The sequence below is a fragment of the Camelus dromedarius genome, chromosome 16, assembly GCF_036321535.1.
Source record: "Camelus dromedarius isolate mCamDro1 chromosome 16, mCamDro1.pat, whole genome shotgun sequence".
Taxonomy (NCBI): domain Eukaryota; kingdom Metazoa; phylum Chordata; class Mammalia; order Artiodactyla; family Camelidae; genus Camelus; species Camelus dromedarius.
Genome location: NC_087451.1, coordinates 22,154,322 through 22,170,083, shown reverse-complemented (window position 1 = coordinate 22,170,083; position 15,762 = coordinate 22,154,322). Strand labels below are relative to the sequence as shown.

The following is a 15,762-nucleotide window of genomic DNA, read 5'->3' as shown; positions in this document are numbered from 1 at the left end:
ACACAGGGCCAGGAGGAGAGGAGCACACAGGGCCAGGAGGAGAGGAGCACACAGGGCCAGGAGGAGAGGAGCACACAGGGCCAGGAGGAGAGGAGCACACAGGACCAAGGAGGAGAGGAGCACACAGGGCCAGGAGGAGAGGAGCACACAGGGCCAGGAGGAGAGGAGCACACAGGACCAGGAGGAGAGGAGCACACAGGGCCAGGAGGAGAGGAGCACACAGGGCCAGGAGGTGAGGAGCACACAGGGCCAGGAGGAGAGGAGCACACAGGGCCAGGAGGAGAGGAGCACACAGGACCAAGGAGGAGAGGAGCACACAGGGCCAGGAGGAGAGGAGCACACAGGGCCAGGAGGAGAGGAGCACACAGGGCCAGGAGGAGAGGAGCACACAGGACCAGGAGGAGAGGAGCACACAGGGCCAGGAGGAGAGGAGCACACAGGGCCAAGGAGGTGAGGAGCACACAAGACCAAGGAGGTGAGGAGCACACAGGGCCAGGAGGAGAGGAGCACACAGGACCAGGAGGAGAGGAGCACACAGGGCCAGGAGGAGAGGAGCACACAGGGCCAAGGAGGTGAGGAGCACACAAGACCAAGGAGGTGAGGAGCACACAGGACCAAGGAGGAGAGGAGCACACAGGGCCTGGAGGAGAGGAGCACACAGGGCCAGGAGGAGAGGAGCACACAGGACCAGGAGGAGAGGAGCACACAGGGCCAGGAGGAGAGGAGCACACAGGGCCAGGAGGTGAGGAGCACACAGGGCCAGGAGGAGAGGAGCACACAGGGCCAGGAGGAGAGGAGCACACAGGACCAAGGAGGAGAGGAGCACACAGGGCCAGGAGGAGAGGAGCACACAGGGCCAGGAGGAGAGGAGCACACAGGACCAGGAGGAGAGGAGCACACAGGGCCAGGAGGTGAGGAGCACACAGGGCCAGGAGGTGAGGAGCACACAGGGCCAGGAGGAGAGGAGCACACAGGGCCAGGAGGAGAGGAGCACACAGGGCCAGGAGGAGAGGAGCACACAGGGCCAGGAGGAGAGGAGCACACAGGACCAGGAGGAGAGGAGCACACAGGGCCAGGAGGAGAGGAGCACACAAGACCAAGGAGGTGAGGAGCACACAGGGCCAGGAGGAGAGGAGCACACAGGGCCAGGAGGAGAGGAGCACACAGGGCCAGGAGGAGAGGAGCACACAGGGCCAGGAGGAGAGGAGCACACAGGACCAGGAGGAGAGGAGCACACAGGGCCAGGAGGTGAGGAGCACACAAGACCAAGGAGGTGAGGAGCACACAGGGCCAGGAGGTGAGGAGCACACAGGGCCAGGAGGAGAGGAGCACACAGGACCAGGAGGAGAGGAGCACACAGGGCCAGGAGGTGAGGAGCACACAGGGCCAGGAAGTGAGGCTGCTTTCATAAGGGTGTCTGTGGGTCACGGATGGGCCATGCAGCTTTGGGGCCCAGTAACGAGGTGCAGCGCAGCATCTGGGGAAGGAGGCCCCCGGGCTCCATTGCTACTATGCAGTTTGGCACAAAAGCAGGAAGGTTGGAGGGAAACACAGGGGCTTTTGCTGCCCCTCGTGTTTTATAGTTTTGAGGAGTGTCCAAAGACAGCCTGGGGGCAGCGGGTGGCCGGGTAGGGACGTGTGGAAAGACACCAGTGCATGTGTCTCCCTCCTGGATCCCAGAGGTCACTGGGGGATGCTCAGGTGGTGGTGGGAGAAGGTCTGCAAGAAGGGACTAGAAGACTGGGGTTATGATTGTCACCTGAGCTCACTGGTCCCCCCAGGCTGGTGTGCTCAGGAGAAAGGTAGGCTGTACGTACCTGCAGCTGGCTCAGGTAGGGTCGCCAGGTCCCGTCCATGAGGCTCTGCCGGTACTTCTTCGTAAAGAAGCCAAGGTACGAAATAAAAGCCGTAGAAAGTAAAACGTCTCCACACAGTTTCCTTTCCTGTTGCTTGAAGTCCTGCACAGCTTCTGCCCACCTCACGTTTTCAGAGGCAAGTCCTCCCACCTACCATTTCAAAGGGCAGACGGGGGAAGGCACGTCATCCCGCCGGCCCCAGAGACATGACTCAGCCTCGGAGAAGGCACAGCGCGCACCTCGTGGCAGGAGACGCACAACACGGTTTACGTGGCCCTTTGATCAACGGGGGTTTGTACCCGTTGCAGCAAACACTGCAGGAAACGAGCCCTGTTCTCTGCTCTGCATTCCTCGGGCTGTGGAGAGAGGACAGGTCTGAAGGCAGGCTTCCAGGCTCTGCCCAGGGGCGGAGACCAATACGCCCGCCTCAAAGGACTGTGGAGAGGATTTAGTATGACTCTGTGTGTCCGTCACTTGTACCCTGTCTGGTCTGCAAAGTTAATAGAAAATTATGCACCTCCCTCTTTTCCTCTCCAAATGCTGGGGGTATGAAAATAAGTAAAACTAACTGCACTAGAAACAACTCACAGTGGGTGGGGAGATGGACATGGTAATTAAGACCCAGAGCCAGAAGCACTGACACACGGACGTGGACAAAGTAACAAGGCTGCAGAAGGCGTCCTGACTGCACGGCCCAAGTCAGCGGGGCGCCCCTCCCCCCCCCCCCCCCCGTAGGCATCCTCTCCCGGAGGGGACAGCTTCTTTCTGCGGGGGACTGTTGGGTACTGTTGGGTGAAGCTCGCTTCTGTGCTATGACTTACCCTTTGTTTCCCCTTGAAAGACGGCATCCTACGACGTCAGAGCTGGGAGAGACCCGAGGGACTGGCCCTCCTGCCCAACCCCACCCCATTCTTAGATCACACGGTAAAGACCAGGATGTCCGAGTATCTCATCAGAACCTGCAGGCCGGCAGAGGCAGGGGCGGCTTCAGAGCCCACCCCTCCTGAGCCCTAGAGCAGAACATCCCACTGCCTCCTGCGAGGACCAACTCAGGAAAGGCTCCAGCTGGGCAGAGAAGGCCATGCTCAATTCTGGAAACAAGACAGGGAACTGAACAGAAGACAGGCCAGCGGGGAGGTCCTTACTACTTCCTGCATGTCTGCGGAGGAGCTGTCTCTAAACCAAAAGCTCAGTGAAAGCGAGCACAGCAAAGCTCTGCAGCAGCAGGTGCCACAGGCAGCGGCCTGGACACACACCTGAGGCACAGCATCTTCCCCGAGCACAGCCCGGTCCCACGACTGTCACGGCTCATTTCCCCCAGACCAGAGAACCTGGCTTTGCTATGAACACAAATGGTTCTACTTCCTTTCATTGGTGAGGAAGGTGCTGTAAAGGCTCTTGGTCGAGGAGAAATCACAACCAGTGGACCAGCTTTGCAGCCTCTTAGCTGATTTACGATGAGAAATGTGAGCCACAGGGGACTGGAAAAGGCTGCAAATCCTGACTCGCCTCTCGTCAGGAGCCGTGTCTCCGCACCTTCTCCCGGGCCTGCGGCTGCCGGGACCAACAGCACACAGCGGGAGGAGGCCGCGCTGGCTTTGGGTCCTGGGCCTTAAGAGAGTGGGACCTTCTGCTACCTCGGAGCACTTGCTCTGGGAGGCCTGAGTCGCCATGTGAGACATCTGACTACCCTGCTGGGGAGACCGAGCTCATGGTCAGAAACGCTCAGGGTCAGCCATCTGCCTCTTCTGCTCCGTCTCAGCTCCGAGTCCTGCCCACACCCTTACCGCCACACATCGCACAGGTGAGCGCTTCAGAGCCTGCCTATCGAGTGCTAGCTTTGGCCTTCAAGGCTTCTTCTGGCCATGCACATCCATGTAAGCAACTCTCAGAAGAGGCCTGACTGATAGAGCGACGCTCCTCACCGCCCCATGCCCACCCCATCCCTGCAGGAGAGTCTTTGACTAGACCAGGGTGTGTATTCACGCTCTTCTCAGGACTCGGTCCCTGCATCCCAGCACACTGCAATTCCCCCCGACCCCCGTCAAAGCAGCACTCGGCTCTTTCCGTGCATCTGTTTTGCACCTTCTGGGCCACCTGACAAGCTCAGCTCCTGTAATTAAAGATCTGCCGTGAGGCTCACACTCACCAGGCGGTTCGCAAGGGAGATGGTGCCTGCGGTCACTTCTGCTTCTTGCTGACATTTGAGTTTGTCCGCTGTTGCTTTCTCAAACTTGGACGTGAGTTTGGCCAGGTTTTCATTAAGGTGCTGTTTAGGAAGGAACACAAGGTCTGTCGGTAATTCTAGCCCAAGTCACTTCCAGTACTTCTGAAATAGGGTTCATGTGCAGGTGGGTTTTTTTTTTGTTTGTTTGTTTTTTTTAAGCAAGAGAACAAATCCACACTTTTATTTACTTTTCAATAAATTTAAATCCTTGAGGGGTACAGCATCACATGGATTCTGTGTCCAATGGCCTTAGCAGGAAGATTGCTTTGGAACTCGGCACAAACTACGCTGCTGTTTCCACGAACGTGAGTTACCTTTCCCCAGATTACTCTGGTTTTGTTCTGTTTTCCACTGGGAGTTACTGTGTTGGTCTTTGCTTTGGAAACACAAGCACGACTCTTGCCTAGATAGAATTCAGTTTCATCCTGAGCATAAACACTTTCAATTTTAAGACCTGTGTACTCCCTCTGGATCTGGAGACCCTGCTTATAACCAGCAAAAATGGCCTTGGACCACAGCCTTCCAGACATTTATCGTTTTAGAAGGCCTGTTCCCAGCAGCCCTCCACAGGCTCCAAGATTGCTAAGAGAGCCATGGAGGTGATTTTTAAGGAAGGCTCCAACTGTGGGGAGCCATGAGGGACCGGGGAAGGCAAGTCAGGGGCGTTCTCACACAGAAGCCAGTGCAATTCCAGAGGGTCCTCCCCCAAGTGAAAGAACTGAGTTTTCTTTTTCAGCTCCTTGGTCACTGGTTCAGTGGTCACTGGTCACTTCCCAAGACTAGTCCATCAAAAGCGTTGATGGCCAAGGAGGGAAACGCTTAAATTCTGTCTCTCCCTGTACTGGGTACCAGAAGCCTGACAAAAAAGGACAAGTGCTGCTGTTAGAAGCAAGAGCTCACCGATGCCTGGGGAGGCCTGAAAACGGCCAGAAGGGTCCTGGGGTTGCTGCTGCAGCCGGTCTGTGGGTTGGGGTCGGGCTGTCTGCAACTGGGTCCTCCCCTTGCCTTAAGGTCCTAGGAGGGCAAGAAAACTTCTCCTTGACCTCATCTGTTCTCTTCAATTATCCCAAAGTACAGGAACTTTTTTTTAAAGACCTGTTTTTTCTAAATTTATTAAGCATACAACTTTCGCTGCCCCTACAACCCACATTTGCACAGAGACACGTGGATATGCAGTAGACGCCTCCAGGCGTGTCTCGTGTCTGTGCGATAATGGGCTCCAGGCTGCCTTGTCAGTCACTACCAGGTCACAGGAGGGGCTGAGCTGCTACCGCCAGGCAGCGTACAGGGCAGGCGGTGAGCCGCCCTGTGAACAATGGCAGGCTGGCCACGCTCATCTACCTCCTCTTCTTCAGAGACTTCTCTAAAATGATTATGAAGCAATTCAAAGAGTCATGACACCAAGGAACAGTTGAGGGCCCCTCAGCTGTGAGGGATTCCCACAGACTGATGGAAGACCACATGGACAGGGCAGCAGAGACTGCCAGAGCGGTGCAGAGGATGCTGCAGCTTAGAGCTGGCCTCCGTTCACCAAGCGGGGAGCTGATCAGCTCTGCAGAGCCCCGCACACGCTGGTGACTGGAAACGTCAGTGCAACGGGGGGGATGCTGAAGATGACAGGGATGCCTGGAAGCCTGCTGACCCCTGCCCCACGTGTCCACCCCCATGCCCGGTGTGCAACGCCCCAGGCCTCGGTGTCACCAGCAGGAAAGTCGACGGTGGCAGAGAAAGAACACCGGCACTTAGGATGCATGCACCAAAACTCATCTGATCTAGGAAGCAGATTCTTCCAGTCAGCCAGGTTGCCCTTGCCTGCAGAGCTGTAAGCAGCTTTTGATCACTACTCTCGTAAACATGAAAGGACAAGATGGCATTTGATGAAAGCTGAGATTAAAGGTGAACGAGAGGGAGGAAAGTGACCTGGGAAAAAGAGAACTTCAGTTACAACAAGGGCAGCTGAGCAGGAAGCCCTTCATAATTAGTTTCTCAGGGAGATTCAAGATGTTTCATCCATAAAACAAGAGGAGGAGCCTAGGAAAAGGAACACAGAACAAAACCGACTTGTGGAAGTAATCACTATTGATAATGTGAAAAGTAATGCTTCAAGGGAAGGGTTAAAAGATGAATCTGAGGGACTCTGACAGTGTAAGAAAACATACAGTGACAAAAAGAGGGAGGGAAATAGAGGACCCACCAGAAGGTCCAGTATCCAACCAGTATGCATTCCAGAAAAGAAGAGTGAAAATGAGGCAGAAGGGAGATACAAAATCATCTTCTGGAACCGAAGGAAATCAGCCTCTACATGCCAAGCACAATGAATAAAGAAAGAGCGGCCGTTAAGCACATCCATGTAAAGTTTCAGACACCAAGAATAAGGAAAATGTGGTAAGAGTTCCAGGAAGTCAGAAGCACAGTGCACCAACAAAGGAATGGGACCCAAAGGAATGGGACCCAAAGGAATGGGACCCATAAAGTAGTGTTCTGAGGGGAAAAAATTAGCACCAGAATTTAATACTCAGCAAAATTGTCGATTCAGTTCAAAAATAAAAAGATATTTCCAGGATGGAACATTAGAAAATTTACCTCTTACAATAACATTTCTGAGAAAGTTACTTAAGAATGAGCTGTTGCAAAACAAGAGACGAAATCAAGAAAGAAGGCATGGGATCTAGATATCACTGGAAAGAACCCAAGGAAGCAGAGAATGTGATTACTCCCTGACACTGATTGGAGCTTTGAGCTGGGGACATGAGAGAATGAGCAAAGGGGACTCAGTAGAACACTGGACTAGACGGAGTGTTTAAAAAATTGAGGCCAGGCAAAAGGAATTAATCAAAGAGAGAGGGGAGAGAGGAAGAAAGTAAAAACTTCAGAGGGGGAAAAGTTTGTATAAACAAAGGAAATGTAACTGTACTCAGATCTACTATGAACAATATAGGCAGGTTCATAGACTATAGATGGAATTTACTGATTTTTCAACTTTTTGAATCAGTCAGTGGACAGAGCATGGGATAATTAATGTTGGTTACAGAACAGAATGTAGATATTTTCAGTCTTGGTGATGCAAAAGCAAAAGTAACGGTAATAATGAGAACAGAAGTCGGAGGTAGGAGGGAGGGGGAAGAGCTGAAGGAAAGGGTAATGGTTTCGTCTTGAAAACCGAGGGCTCCAAGGAAGCGGTGTCTATGTGATGGAGCACGAAATGAAGGTGACATCAGCTAAACACAGTTGCTGTAACGATGCCAGGAAGACACGGGGATAAGAATCTTAGAGCCTCATCCGGCAGAAAGTCGACTGCCTGAATACGATACAACCAGAATAAGGATGCCAGCACAGCACACAGACAGGGGATGGAAATTCCAATGAGCAGAGGCCAGGAAGACAATGTGAACTAGTCAGATGAGTCTAATGTTAAAAAAAAAAAAAAAAAAAAATAGGAGCTGGTGGGGACTATGAAAAAAATGCCTGCTTGAGTGGGAAGCCACTACTTAACTCCAGGGTCAGTTAGTGATATTCAGGAATCTTTTGATTATTAAGAGACTGGTGGCAGGGAGGGTGTAGCTCAAGTGGTAGGGCACATGCTTAGCATGCATGGAGTCCTGGGTTCAATCCCCAGTACCTCCTCTAAAAATAAATAAATTAACCTACCCTCCACCAAAAAAGAAAGAAAGAAAGGGAAAAAAAGACTGGCCAGAAATCAGATTTTTTTGTTTCAAATATTGGCAATTAATGGAATCATTTTCAAACACTATGTGCAGGCTAAATACAGCACATGTCAGCCACTGGGTAGCAAGCTCTGAGTGGCATCAACAATCAGTTGATTCACACAAAAAAGGAAAAGGGCAGGAGACTGTTGTTTCTCATTCCAAGCTCTTCTCTCTGATCTGATATTTGACTTACGTGTGAGCAAACACTCAATGCAAATGCCTTGCTTGTTTGTATTACTATTATTTTTATAAGTTATAATAATCATATGCATTTATGATAGAAAAAAGAGAAAATACAGACAAATAATCAAAAACCATCCAGAATCTACCACCCAGAGATCACCACCACTATTTATACTTGTATATATTTTAATTATATATATATATATATAAAATCAAATTGAAATTACCTTGTATAATCTGTTTTGAAAGATGCTTTTTTCCCCTTTATGGATCTTGAATATAGAATTATTTGGTTGGAATTATCCTAAAATCCTAAAAATAAAGCTTGGGGGGTTTGCCACTGGAGGAGGCCGGCAATGACCTCAGGGACACAGAGGGAGGCACTTTCCTGGCCTGGGTGGGCCTCCAATTTGGGATAGGTGTTGGCCTGTCCCTTCTGTTCATACTGGGCAAGTGTCTGCACTCTTGGGATATCGACAGACATGAGGATATAAGCAAAGGATGGAGAGGAGGTTGTTAAGAGTGAGAATGAATTTTTTTCAAAAAATATTTTGGCAGAAAAGAAGTGCTTTCTTAAGGTAGCCAAGTATTTTTAAAATATTCTGCTTGCTTTCACAGGTTGAATGGGCCCATCGCGTGCATGTTGGCTACTGAAAAGGTATAAACATTTTGAAAACACTGCCTTTGCACCAAATGTTCCTTTGGTTAAAATAACTTGAGTAAGACTTCTTTGAAAATGCAGTTCCTGTAACACTTTTCTGGGAGAGACTGAAGAACATGAAAATTATCAGAAGATCTTTCTCTCCACCAACAGTCAAGGGGGTGTTACAGTGTTTTGCCCTTGGTGTTCTTTCAAGAGGGCCACTGTGGGGGTGATTATCACATTTTCAGTAAACCAGCCCATGAACATCTGGATTTATAAAGCAAACATATGGAGAGACTAGTTGCTTTGCCAAAGCATCTCTTCTTTATAGAGAGACTGGTTGCAAGGATCTCTGAACTAGAGCCTTCAGCCATAGAATTTAATCTATCAGTAAACCCACGAGACATGCCACATGTCTGCAGTCCTCCTTTTCACAACCTGTAAAGCCCCTTTTTAGCGTCAGGAGAAATTTGCAGCGAGAATCCTATTGGCCTGGAAGGCACGTGTAGAAATGAAAGATCCAGGGACTGTTTTGGACTGAACTTGATGACAGCAGTGACTGATTACCGGGGCTTGTGCATGCACGCGACGGCACGTGCAGGAGGCGGGGTGGAGGAACGCTCGGCATCCATGGCCGAGAGACTCCTGCGTTCCCACAGCTGGGCTCTGGGCTTGTGCTTCCGTGCCTTCTCTCCTTTCGTCCTCACAGCAGACTCAGGAAGCAGGGATGATTACTGTGTTCGTTTAACTACAGGAAACTGAAATTTGGGCACTTTAAAGGCCTTTCTAAAGGTCCCCCACAGTGGACTGGTAGGTCTGCTGATGGAATTTCAGCTGCTATGCTGTCCTGCAGGGTTCTGATTTCTACCTCTCATTTTGGTAACATCCATTTTAATGGCAAAGATGAAGTTCAAGGGTAAATCTCTCCCAAACAGGTGTGAATCCAAGATCACCTCCATCCCCCAATCCTGGATGAGGGACACATCGAAATATCGACAAACAGGAGGGAGGGTGTAGCTCAGCAGTAGAGCACGTGCTTAGCACGCACAAGGTCCTGTGTTCAATCCCCAGTACCTCCATTAAAAAAATTAATAAGTAAACCTAATTACTCCCCCCACCAAAATATCAACAAAGAGGTTAGTAATTTTATATTTATGGCCAAGGGACCACCCCGCAAACTACAATATGCTATGTGCTTTTTTAAAAGCTTCTATAAAATGATGCAGGTAGCATCAAACACGCACAGCAGGCCCAGATGTCCACACCACTAAGAGTGAGAGGGGCGGACAGCTGGCCAGCATGGAAGGTAATGGTGCACAAGGTGAGGAAATGTGACCAAAACCTACATTTCAAAGAGGAAAAAGAATCTCCAGCTTTTGACCTTTTGTTCTTAACTATCAGATGTGCAAAAAATACTGAATGCATTTGTGGCTAATATGATATCCACTGGTTCAGTGGATAACACTGTTCATCTATTATCTGTATCCATCTGTCATCTCTTCTTTCCTTGGAGGAAAAGGAGGAAATCCTTCAGGACCAAAGCGTAAGCCCATGGTCCAGTGGATCTGTCTTGTTTGGATGATACAGTAGTTTAGAAAGACATTTATGAAGTTTCCTCTGTTGAAAAGTCAGGGGAGTTTGCGAAAGAATTTGGTTTTCTTTAAAAATCAGGCCTCTGGGCCCTGGGGCCTGGTGGAGAGTGTGGTCTGTCTCAGGATTGGGGGTCACTCACCGCGATCTTGGCTCTCACGGCAGCCAGCCTCTCCTGGGCAGCAGCGAGGTCCGAGGTGGCCTTGCTCAGTGCCTGGCGCTTGGGCTCCACGTCACAGAACACCTCGTAGAACCTCACAATGTTTATGACCCAAGAGCAGAGGCCTGCGGCTGCAGACGACTTGGTGGCCACGAACTCGGGATTGAACTCGGGGTCCTGCAGGTACGGCCTGATGGCCTTGAGGGAGTTCTCGTGAATGTTCTCCTTGTCAAAGTGGACGAGGGAGTCCAGGAAGCTGTCCACTTTGGCCATGGTGACCTTGGCGGCCTTCCAGCTGCGGTCCTTGGGCACCTTGCCCCCAGGGGCCACAAGCGCCATCACCGCCGCAGTGACGTTGCTGACAGCCGGGGGCGGGGAACCAAAGGACTTCAGCTCCGTCAGGTTGGTCTGGAAGAGAGAGGCAGGTCGTTAGATGAAAACGGATGGGCCCTCTCTGTCCTCTGCCACCATGGCACTGGGCTCTGGGTGATGGACCTGAGAGGGCCCTGGGAAGCCTGCAGCAGCCCTCGGAATTCTAAATCTCATGGCTCATGGAAAGGGAGCCAAGGCGACTCCCCAGTGGCTCCAGAGTCCCCTGAATGGTTAGCTGAGACTCAGCTGTGTTCTCTCCGCGCTTTGACTCGCAGCCCATCAGGAACACACAATTATTTCATGTGCAGCTGAAAAACATAAGGATGCCAACATACCCTGAAATATGCAGCATGCCATGAATAAAAGATAAGGTTATTATAAATTAATTTCCATCTTAGACTGAAGAGAATAGCACTATAACCCAACTAATTTTTTTTCTTTAATTAAACTGCTTTGTTCCATGAGCTTGTTCTAACTACACTTGACTGTCCTGATAGCAAAGTTGCATTTCCTGCCAAGAAATAATTCAGACAGAAAGCTGGGCACTGCCTGTGCAGTCACTGCCTCTGTCTAGACGTCAGTTTGTCCTTTGCTCCAAGTTTCACTTGTTCTGGAAAGATATGGCTGAAAGTGTTGACCTTGGCAAGTCCCTTCAAGTTTCCAGGCCTCAGTGTTTTCATCCGTAAGTTGGAAGCAATAAATCTGTAAGTGAAATTTTGTCAGAAATGCATATAACTTTGATTTAAGGTTTGTGGGGACTGTCGGTGAGAAATCGATGACCTCAAAAGCACTTATTTTGAGGGCTTATTTTGTAAGTGGGGGGAAGATCTTGATTTCAAAGATGAGATTCTTGTGCCAAATTAATTTGGGGGTGCATATGGGCCTGGAAATCAACACGCAAGGGGGATTATTTCTAGCACCTAATGGAAGCACCTAGGAAGATTCTCTGTTTTTCCTTACAACTGTTTTCACTTTTGGTCATGACAAGTTTGTCAGGCACAGGGCCGAAGGCAGCACCGGTGTGGGAGGTGTGCTTGCATACCTGTCAAAGCAGCCTCTCCCGGGCAGAAGAGGACACAGTGAAAAAATACGATCAGAAACCAAAACCCCACAATTTTAAAACAGTTTAAGTTAAGCATGTATGATGTACTGAATTAAGAAAATACAAAATGTATAAAGATGAAATTGAATTCTATAACTCAGATACATCACTGTTAATATTTCAATGTAATTCCTCCCAGTTTTTTTAATATTCATATATACCTATAAATTAATCACACCTCTTCTGGTTTTAGAGACAGAAAACCCAGCTGAAGGACAAAGGGGAATTTTCTCGCTCACATATCTGGGGAGGATGGGCTGGATGCCGTTTGTAAGGACCAGGGGAACTGCGTTTTGGATGTCAGCAGGAGTCTCCAGACCTTCTCTTGTTTCTGCTTCTCCCTGTGCATGAGTTCCTTTTTTGCAAGCCAGTTTCTTTGTGTTGCAAGCCACACAACTTACCTCTCTGACCTCAACCTGGGCCGCTTTCTCAGCTGCCCGCTAAGCTCTGCCACGGGCAACTCCTCCTAGCGTACTATCTGCCAAGCTCATTCCCACCTCAGGACCTCTGCCTGGAACAATTCTTCTAAGATATTTGCGTGGCTGAGCCCTTCCCATCCATCAAGATCTCCATTCAAGAGCCCCACCTCTCAGACAGACTCTCCGGCCAACCTCCCTTTCCTAGTCATTTCCTACACGGGCTCATTCCTGCTCGTCCTCACAGAGCTCGGGGCAATCGGAAATGATGACCACTTTTTCCTTCTGGAATTACAGTGTTCCTCTGGGACCAGGGACCTCACCTCTTTGGTTAACCACGGCAGTCCCAGTGCCTAGAACAGTAACTGGCACACACTAGGTGCTCATCAACAAGTGTGTTGAACGACTGAATGAGATGAACGGTGCCGGGAGCTCCAGGCTCACATCCATCACTTTGCAATCAGGAAGGAAGAAGATTTTTTTTTTGTCCACTGTAAGTCAAAGTAAAAAAGTCCTGGGAAAAGATCTTGTTCAGTTAGGTGAGGCTCCTGGAGCCCATCCCCATGGGGCAGGTGAGGTGGCACTGCCAATAGGCACACAGGATGGAACAGACATTCCTCAGAAGAAGGCAGACGCGGTTCTGAGCCAGCCAGCACCAGGCAGGCTCCCCTTCCTGCCTCGAGACTCTTGTTCTAGCTGCTACCTTGGCTTTGACTGCTCTTCCCAGGCGTCTGACTGATGAATTTGCTCTTCTCCAAGTTTGTACTCAAATTTCTCCTTCTCAAGGAGGTTCACACTTTCTTTCATGCTGCAACCTCCTGCCTCCTCCACCCTCCTCCCCAGCGGCCCCGGGCCCAGAGCTCCCCCTGAATCTGCTCTATGGTTTTCTTTTCTCAGCAGCATCTGTCATGTTCTGACGCATTGTAAACATTGCTTTCTCGTGATGCTTCTTGTCTCTCACCGCTCAGCTGTGCTAGAAATTATCTTCATAGAGGCAGGGTCTTCGTTCGTGGATGCATCACGTGTACCCAGAGCAGCACCTGGCCCAAAGGGCAGTCGGGGAGTTTTTGCTGAGTGCATGAGTGTGTTTGCACAGTCATTCATTTGGCACATGGAAACAGAGCGGTAAATAAGAAACGGAAAGTCCTTTTGCTTATTTAGGTCAGGGAGGTGGGTAAAAAAAGAAGCCAACCTTTGATACACTGGAAACTGAGAGGTGCTTTGAGAAGAAAGAGGGCTAATGGAATAGTGGATTCTTGGGGAGCGATGACGCCACTGTCACTCGGGGGGAGCTCTGGGAAGGCCACTGGGACTGCATGCCATGCCAGCTGGGATGTAAGCGACAGGAAGGAGGCAGTGCTACAGAGGTCCGCAGGGGGCTGCTGCAGGCACGTGGACCTGCGAGCGCTCGGTCCGGCTGTGGAAGCAGCTTGGCCGCTGTGCAGGCGTGATGGCCAGGAGTGGCAGGGCGGAGAGGCAGGCCGGCCAGACTGCGAGGGGGCCCAGAGCCACTGGACAGTTTGATTTTCTTCTACTTTCAGCGGGAAGGCAGTGGAGGGGTGTGGGCAGGGGCTGCAATGACAGGGTTTGCTTTGAGAGGGGGTTGCCGTGAGGAACCCCGTGGCGGGGCAGGCCTGCACGTGGAGGATGAGTACGGGAGGCTGCGGCCGCTGGGCTAAGGCTTTTCCTGGTGTGACGGTGAGAAGGGGCTGGATTTGGGACATATTTCGGAGCTAGTACAAGCAGAACTTACTGATCATTTTAAAAAGAGGTCTGACGGAAAGTCACCGGTTGTTCCTCTTCAACAGGATTTCTGGAGACAGTATACCATCAGAGGGATGAGGCATAAATCAAGTTTCAATGTTTGGAAACCTAGGTCATTTCCACAAATTTACCATATGGATAATGCTTTGCTGGGCATTCCATATAAATCTTTGTGAAAATCTTAGATAAGTTCTTTAGGATAACATTCCTAGAAGTGGATTTGTTAGGTCAAAGGATAAGAACGTTTTTAATGTTCTTTGTACACATTACCAGATTATTTTCCAGGAATTTCAATACTAGTCATCAGTGTTTGAGAGGATCTGTATACACTCTCATTCTTTTCAACATCTGGTAACACTATTACATTTTTTTTTTCAATGTGAGGTTGAAAATGGTATCATAACATTGGCCATAATTTATTTAGCCAACTCCATATTGTTGGGCACTTAGGTTATTAAATTTTTAATAGCTGGCTAAATGATACGACCTTTTAATGATATTAGACATAAATAAGCCAAAAATCAAACTGGAGTTAAATTAGACTTACATTTAAATTATAAATTATTTGAGGAGTAGTGACATCCTTATAATATTAAATCTTCCCTGACCAAACTTGGTACACCTATCTGCCTATTCATATTTTATACTACTCAAAAAAGATACGTAGTTGTCATTACATAGTTTTAACACATTTATCTATGCTTATTTTTACTGTGTGTTTTGGTTGCTATTTTGAAAATAAATTTTCTAACTGGCTACTGCTGATATCAGGAAAGCTATTAAATTCTGTAATGGGCCCTTAACCCTTCCCTTTTATTTGTTTTATTATATTTTTATGACATCCATGAATAACAATACATTTGTCTAGTATTTTACAACATTTACATGATTACCATTTTTCATTTATTATTGCATTGGCTAGAAATTCTAGGACAATTGTTTTATAATAGTAGTGAAGTGGTCATTACTGCGCTTTTTCTATGTTAATGGGAATTTCGCTAATGCTCTACCACTAGACAGGATGTTTTGTTCCTGGACTGGGATTGCTGTGTGTTAGTAAAATATCCAAATAGCCTTTTATTCCTACTTTAATAAGAGTTTTAATAGGAATGGATGCTGGGTTGTGTTAAGGGCCATTCTGACATCTCTCAGGATGACAACAGAGCTTTTCCCTTTGACCACGGTTGGGTATGTTCATAGGTGTAGGATTACATACGGAAAACTTACCAGTTGGTACATGTTACTGTTTGAATAAATTGCTGGATTTCATTTACTAGCATTTCATATGGATGTCTTATACCACTATTCATAAATTCGATTAATCTGAGGTTTTATTTTTCTGTGCTCTCTCTGTCACTTTTAGTATCAAGCTTATCACATAACAAAGGCCTCAAAAAGTCCTGTAGGAAAGAAATCTGTTAAACTCTGTAACCCTAGAATTCTCAAAATCATTCGATTATGAAATCTACTTTTTATATAACTTGTTAAAAGTCAAATAATAGGAGAAAATATTTACAACATATATACCAAGACATAATAGTGAAAATTTATTTTAAAAAACTGTAAATAAGAAAAAGGGAAATTATCTCATGAGAAAATGGACAAAGAATCTGAAAAAATAACAGACAAAAGAAGAATCTAAATATTTTAAAAAGTACCTAGTCTCATTAGAATCAAACTATTTAAAAAATTTTTTAATAAAAATTTTTTGTTTTCTTATTGAGAAAAATTACAATGGCAAG

At 48.4% G+C, this 15,762-nt stretch overlaps 2 protein-coding genes across 2 annotated transcripts in view; both read right to left on the bottom strand.

The window, feature by feature from the left end:
• Positions 1–15,762, bottom strand: part of DNAH9 (dynein axonemal heavy chain 9) — a 273,515-nt gene that overhangs the window by 63,553 nt on the left and 194,200 nt on the right. Inside the window, exons 50-52 of the mRNA XM_064495271.1 lie at positions 10,349–10,774; positions 4,006–4,125; positions 1,818–2,006 (exon numbers count right to left, since the gene is read on the bottom strand). Coding sequence (XP_064351341.1) covers positions 1,818–2,006; positions 4,006–4,125; positions 10,349–10,774 — 735 coding nt within the window. The remainder of the gene's footprint in view (positions 1–1,817; positions 2,007–4,005; positions 4,126–10,348; positions 10,775–15,762) is intronic.
• LOC105095888 (large ribosomal subunit protein eL33-like) lies at positions 4,228–4,613 on the bottom strand. Its single transcript, XM_064495274.1, has one exon. The coding sequence runs from the start codon at positions 4,611–4,613 to the stop codon at positions 4,284–4,286; it is 330 nt and encodes a 109-aa protein (XP_064351344.1). The 3' UTR covers positions 4,228–4,283.

Bases quoted from the DNA above. Each gene is read 5' to 3' on its own strand.
- LOC105095888 (XM_064495274.1), bottom strand. From the start codon at position 4,613: ATGTCTGGAAGGCTGTGGTCCAAGGCCATTTTTGCTGGTTATAAGCAG.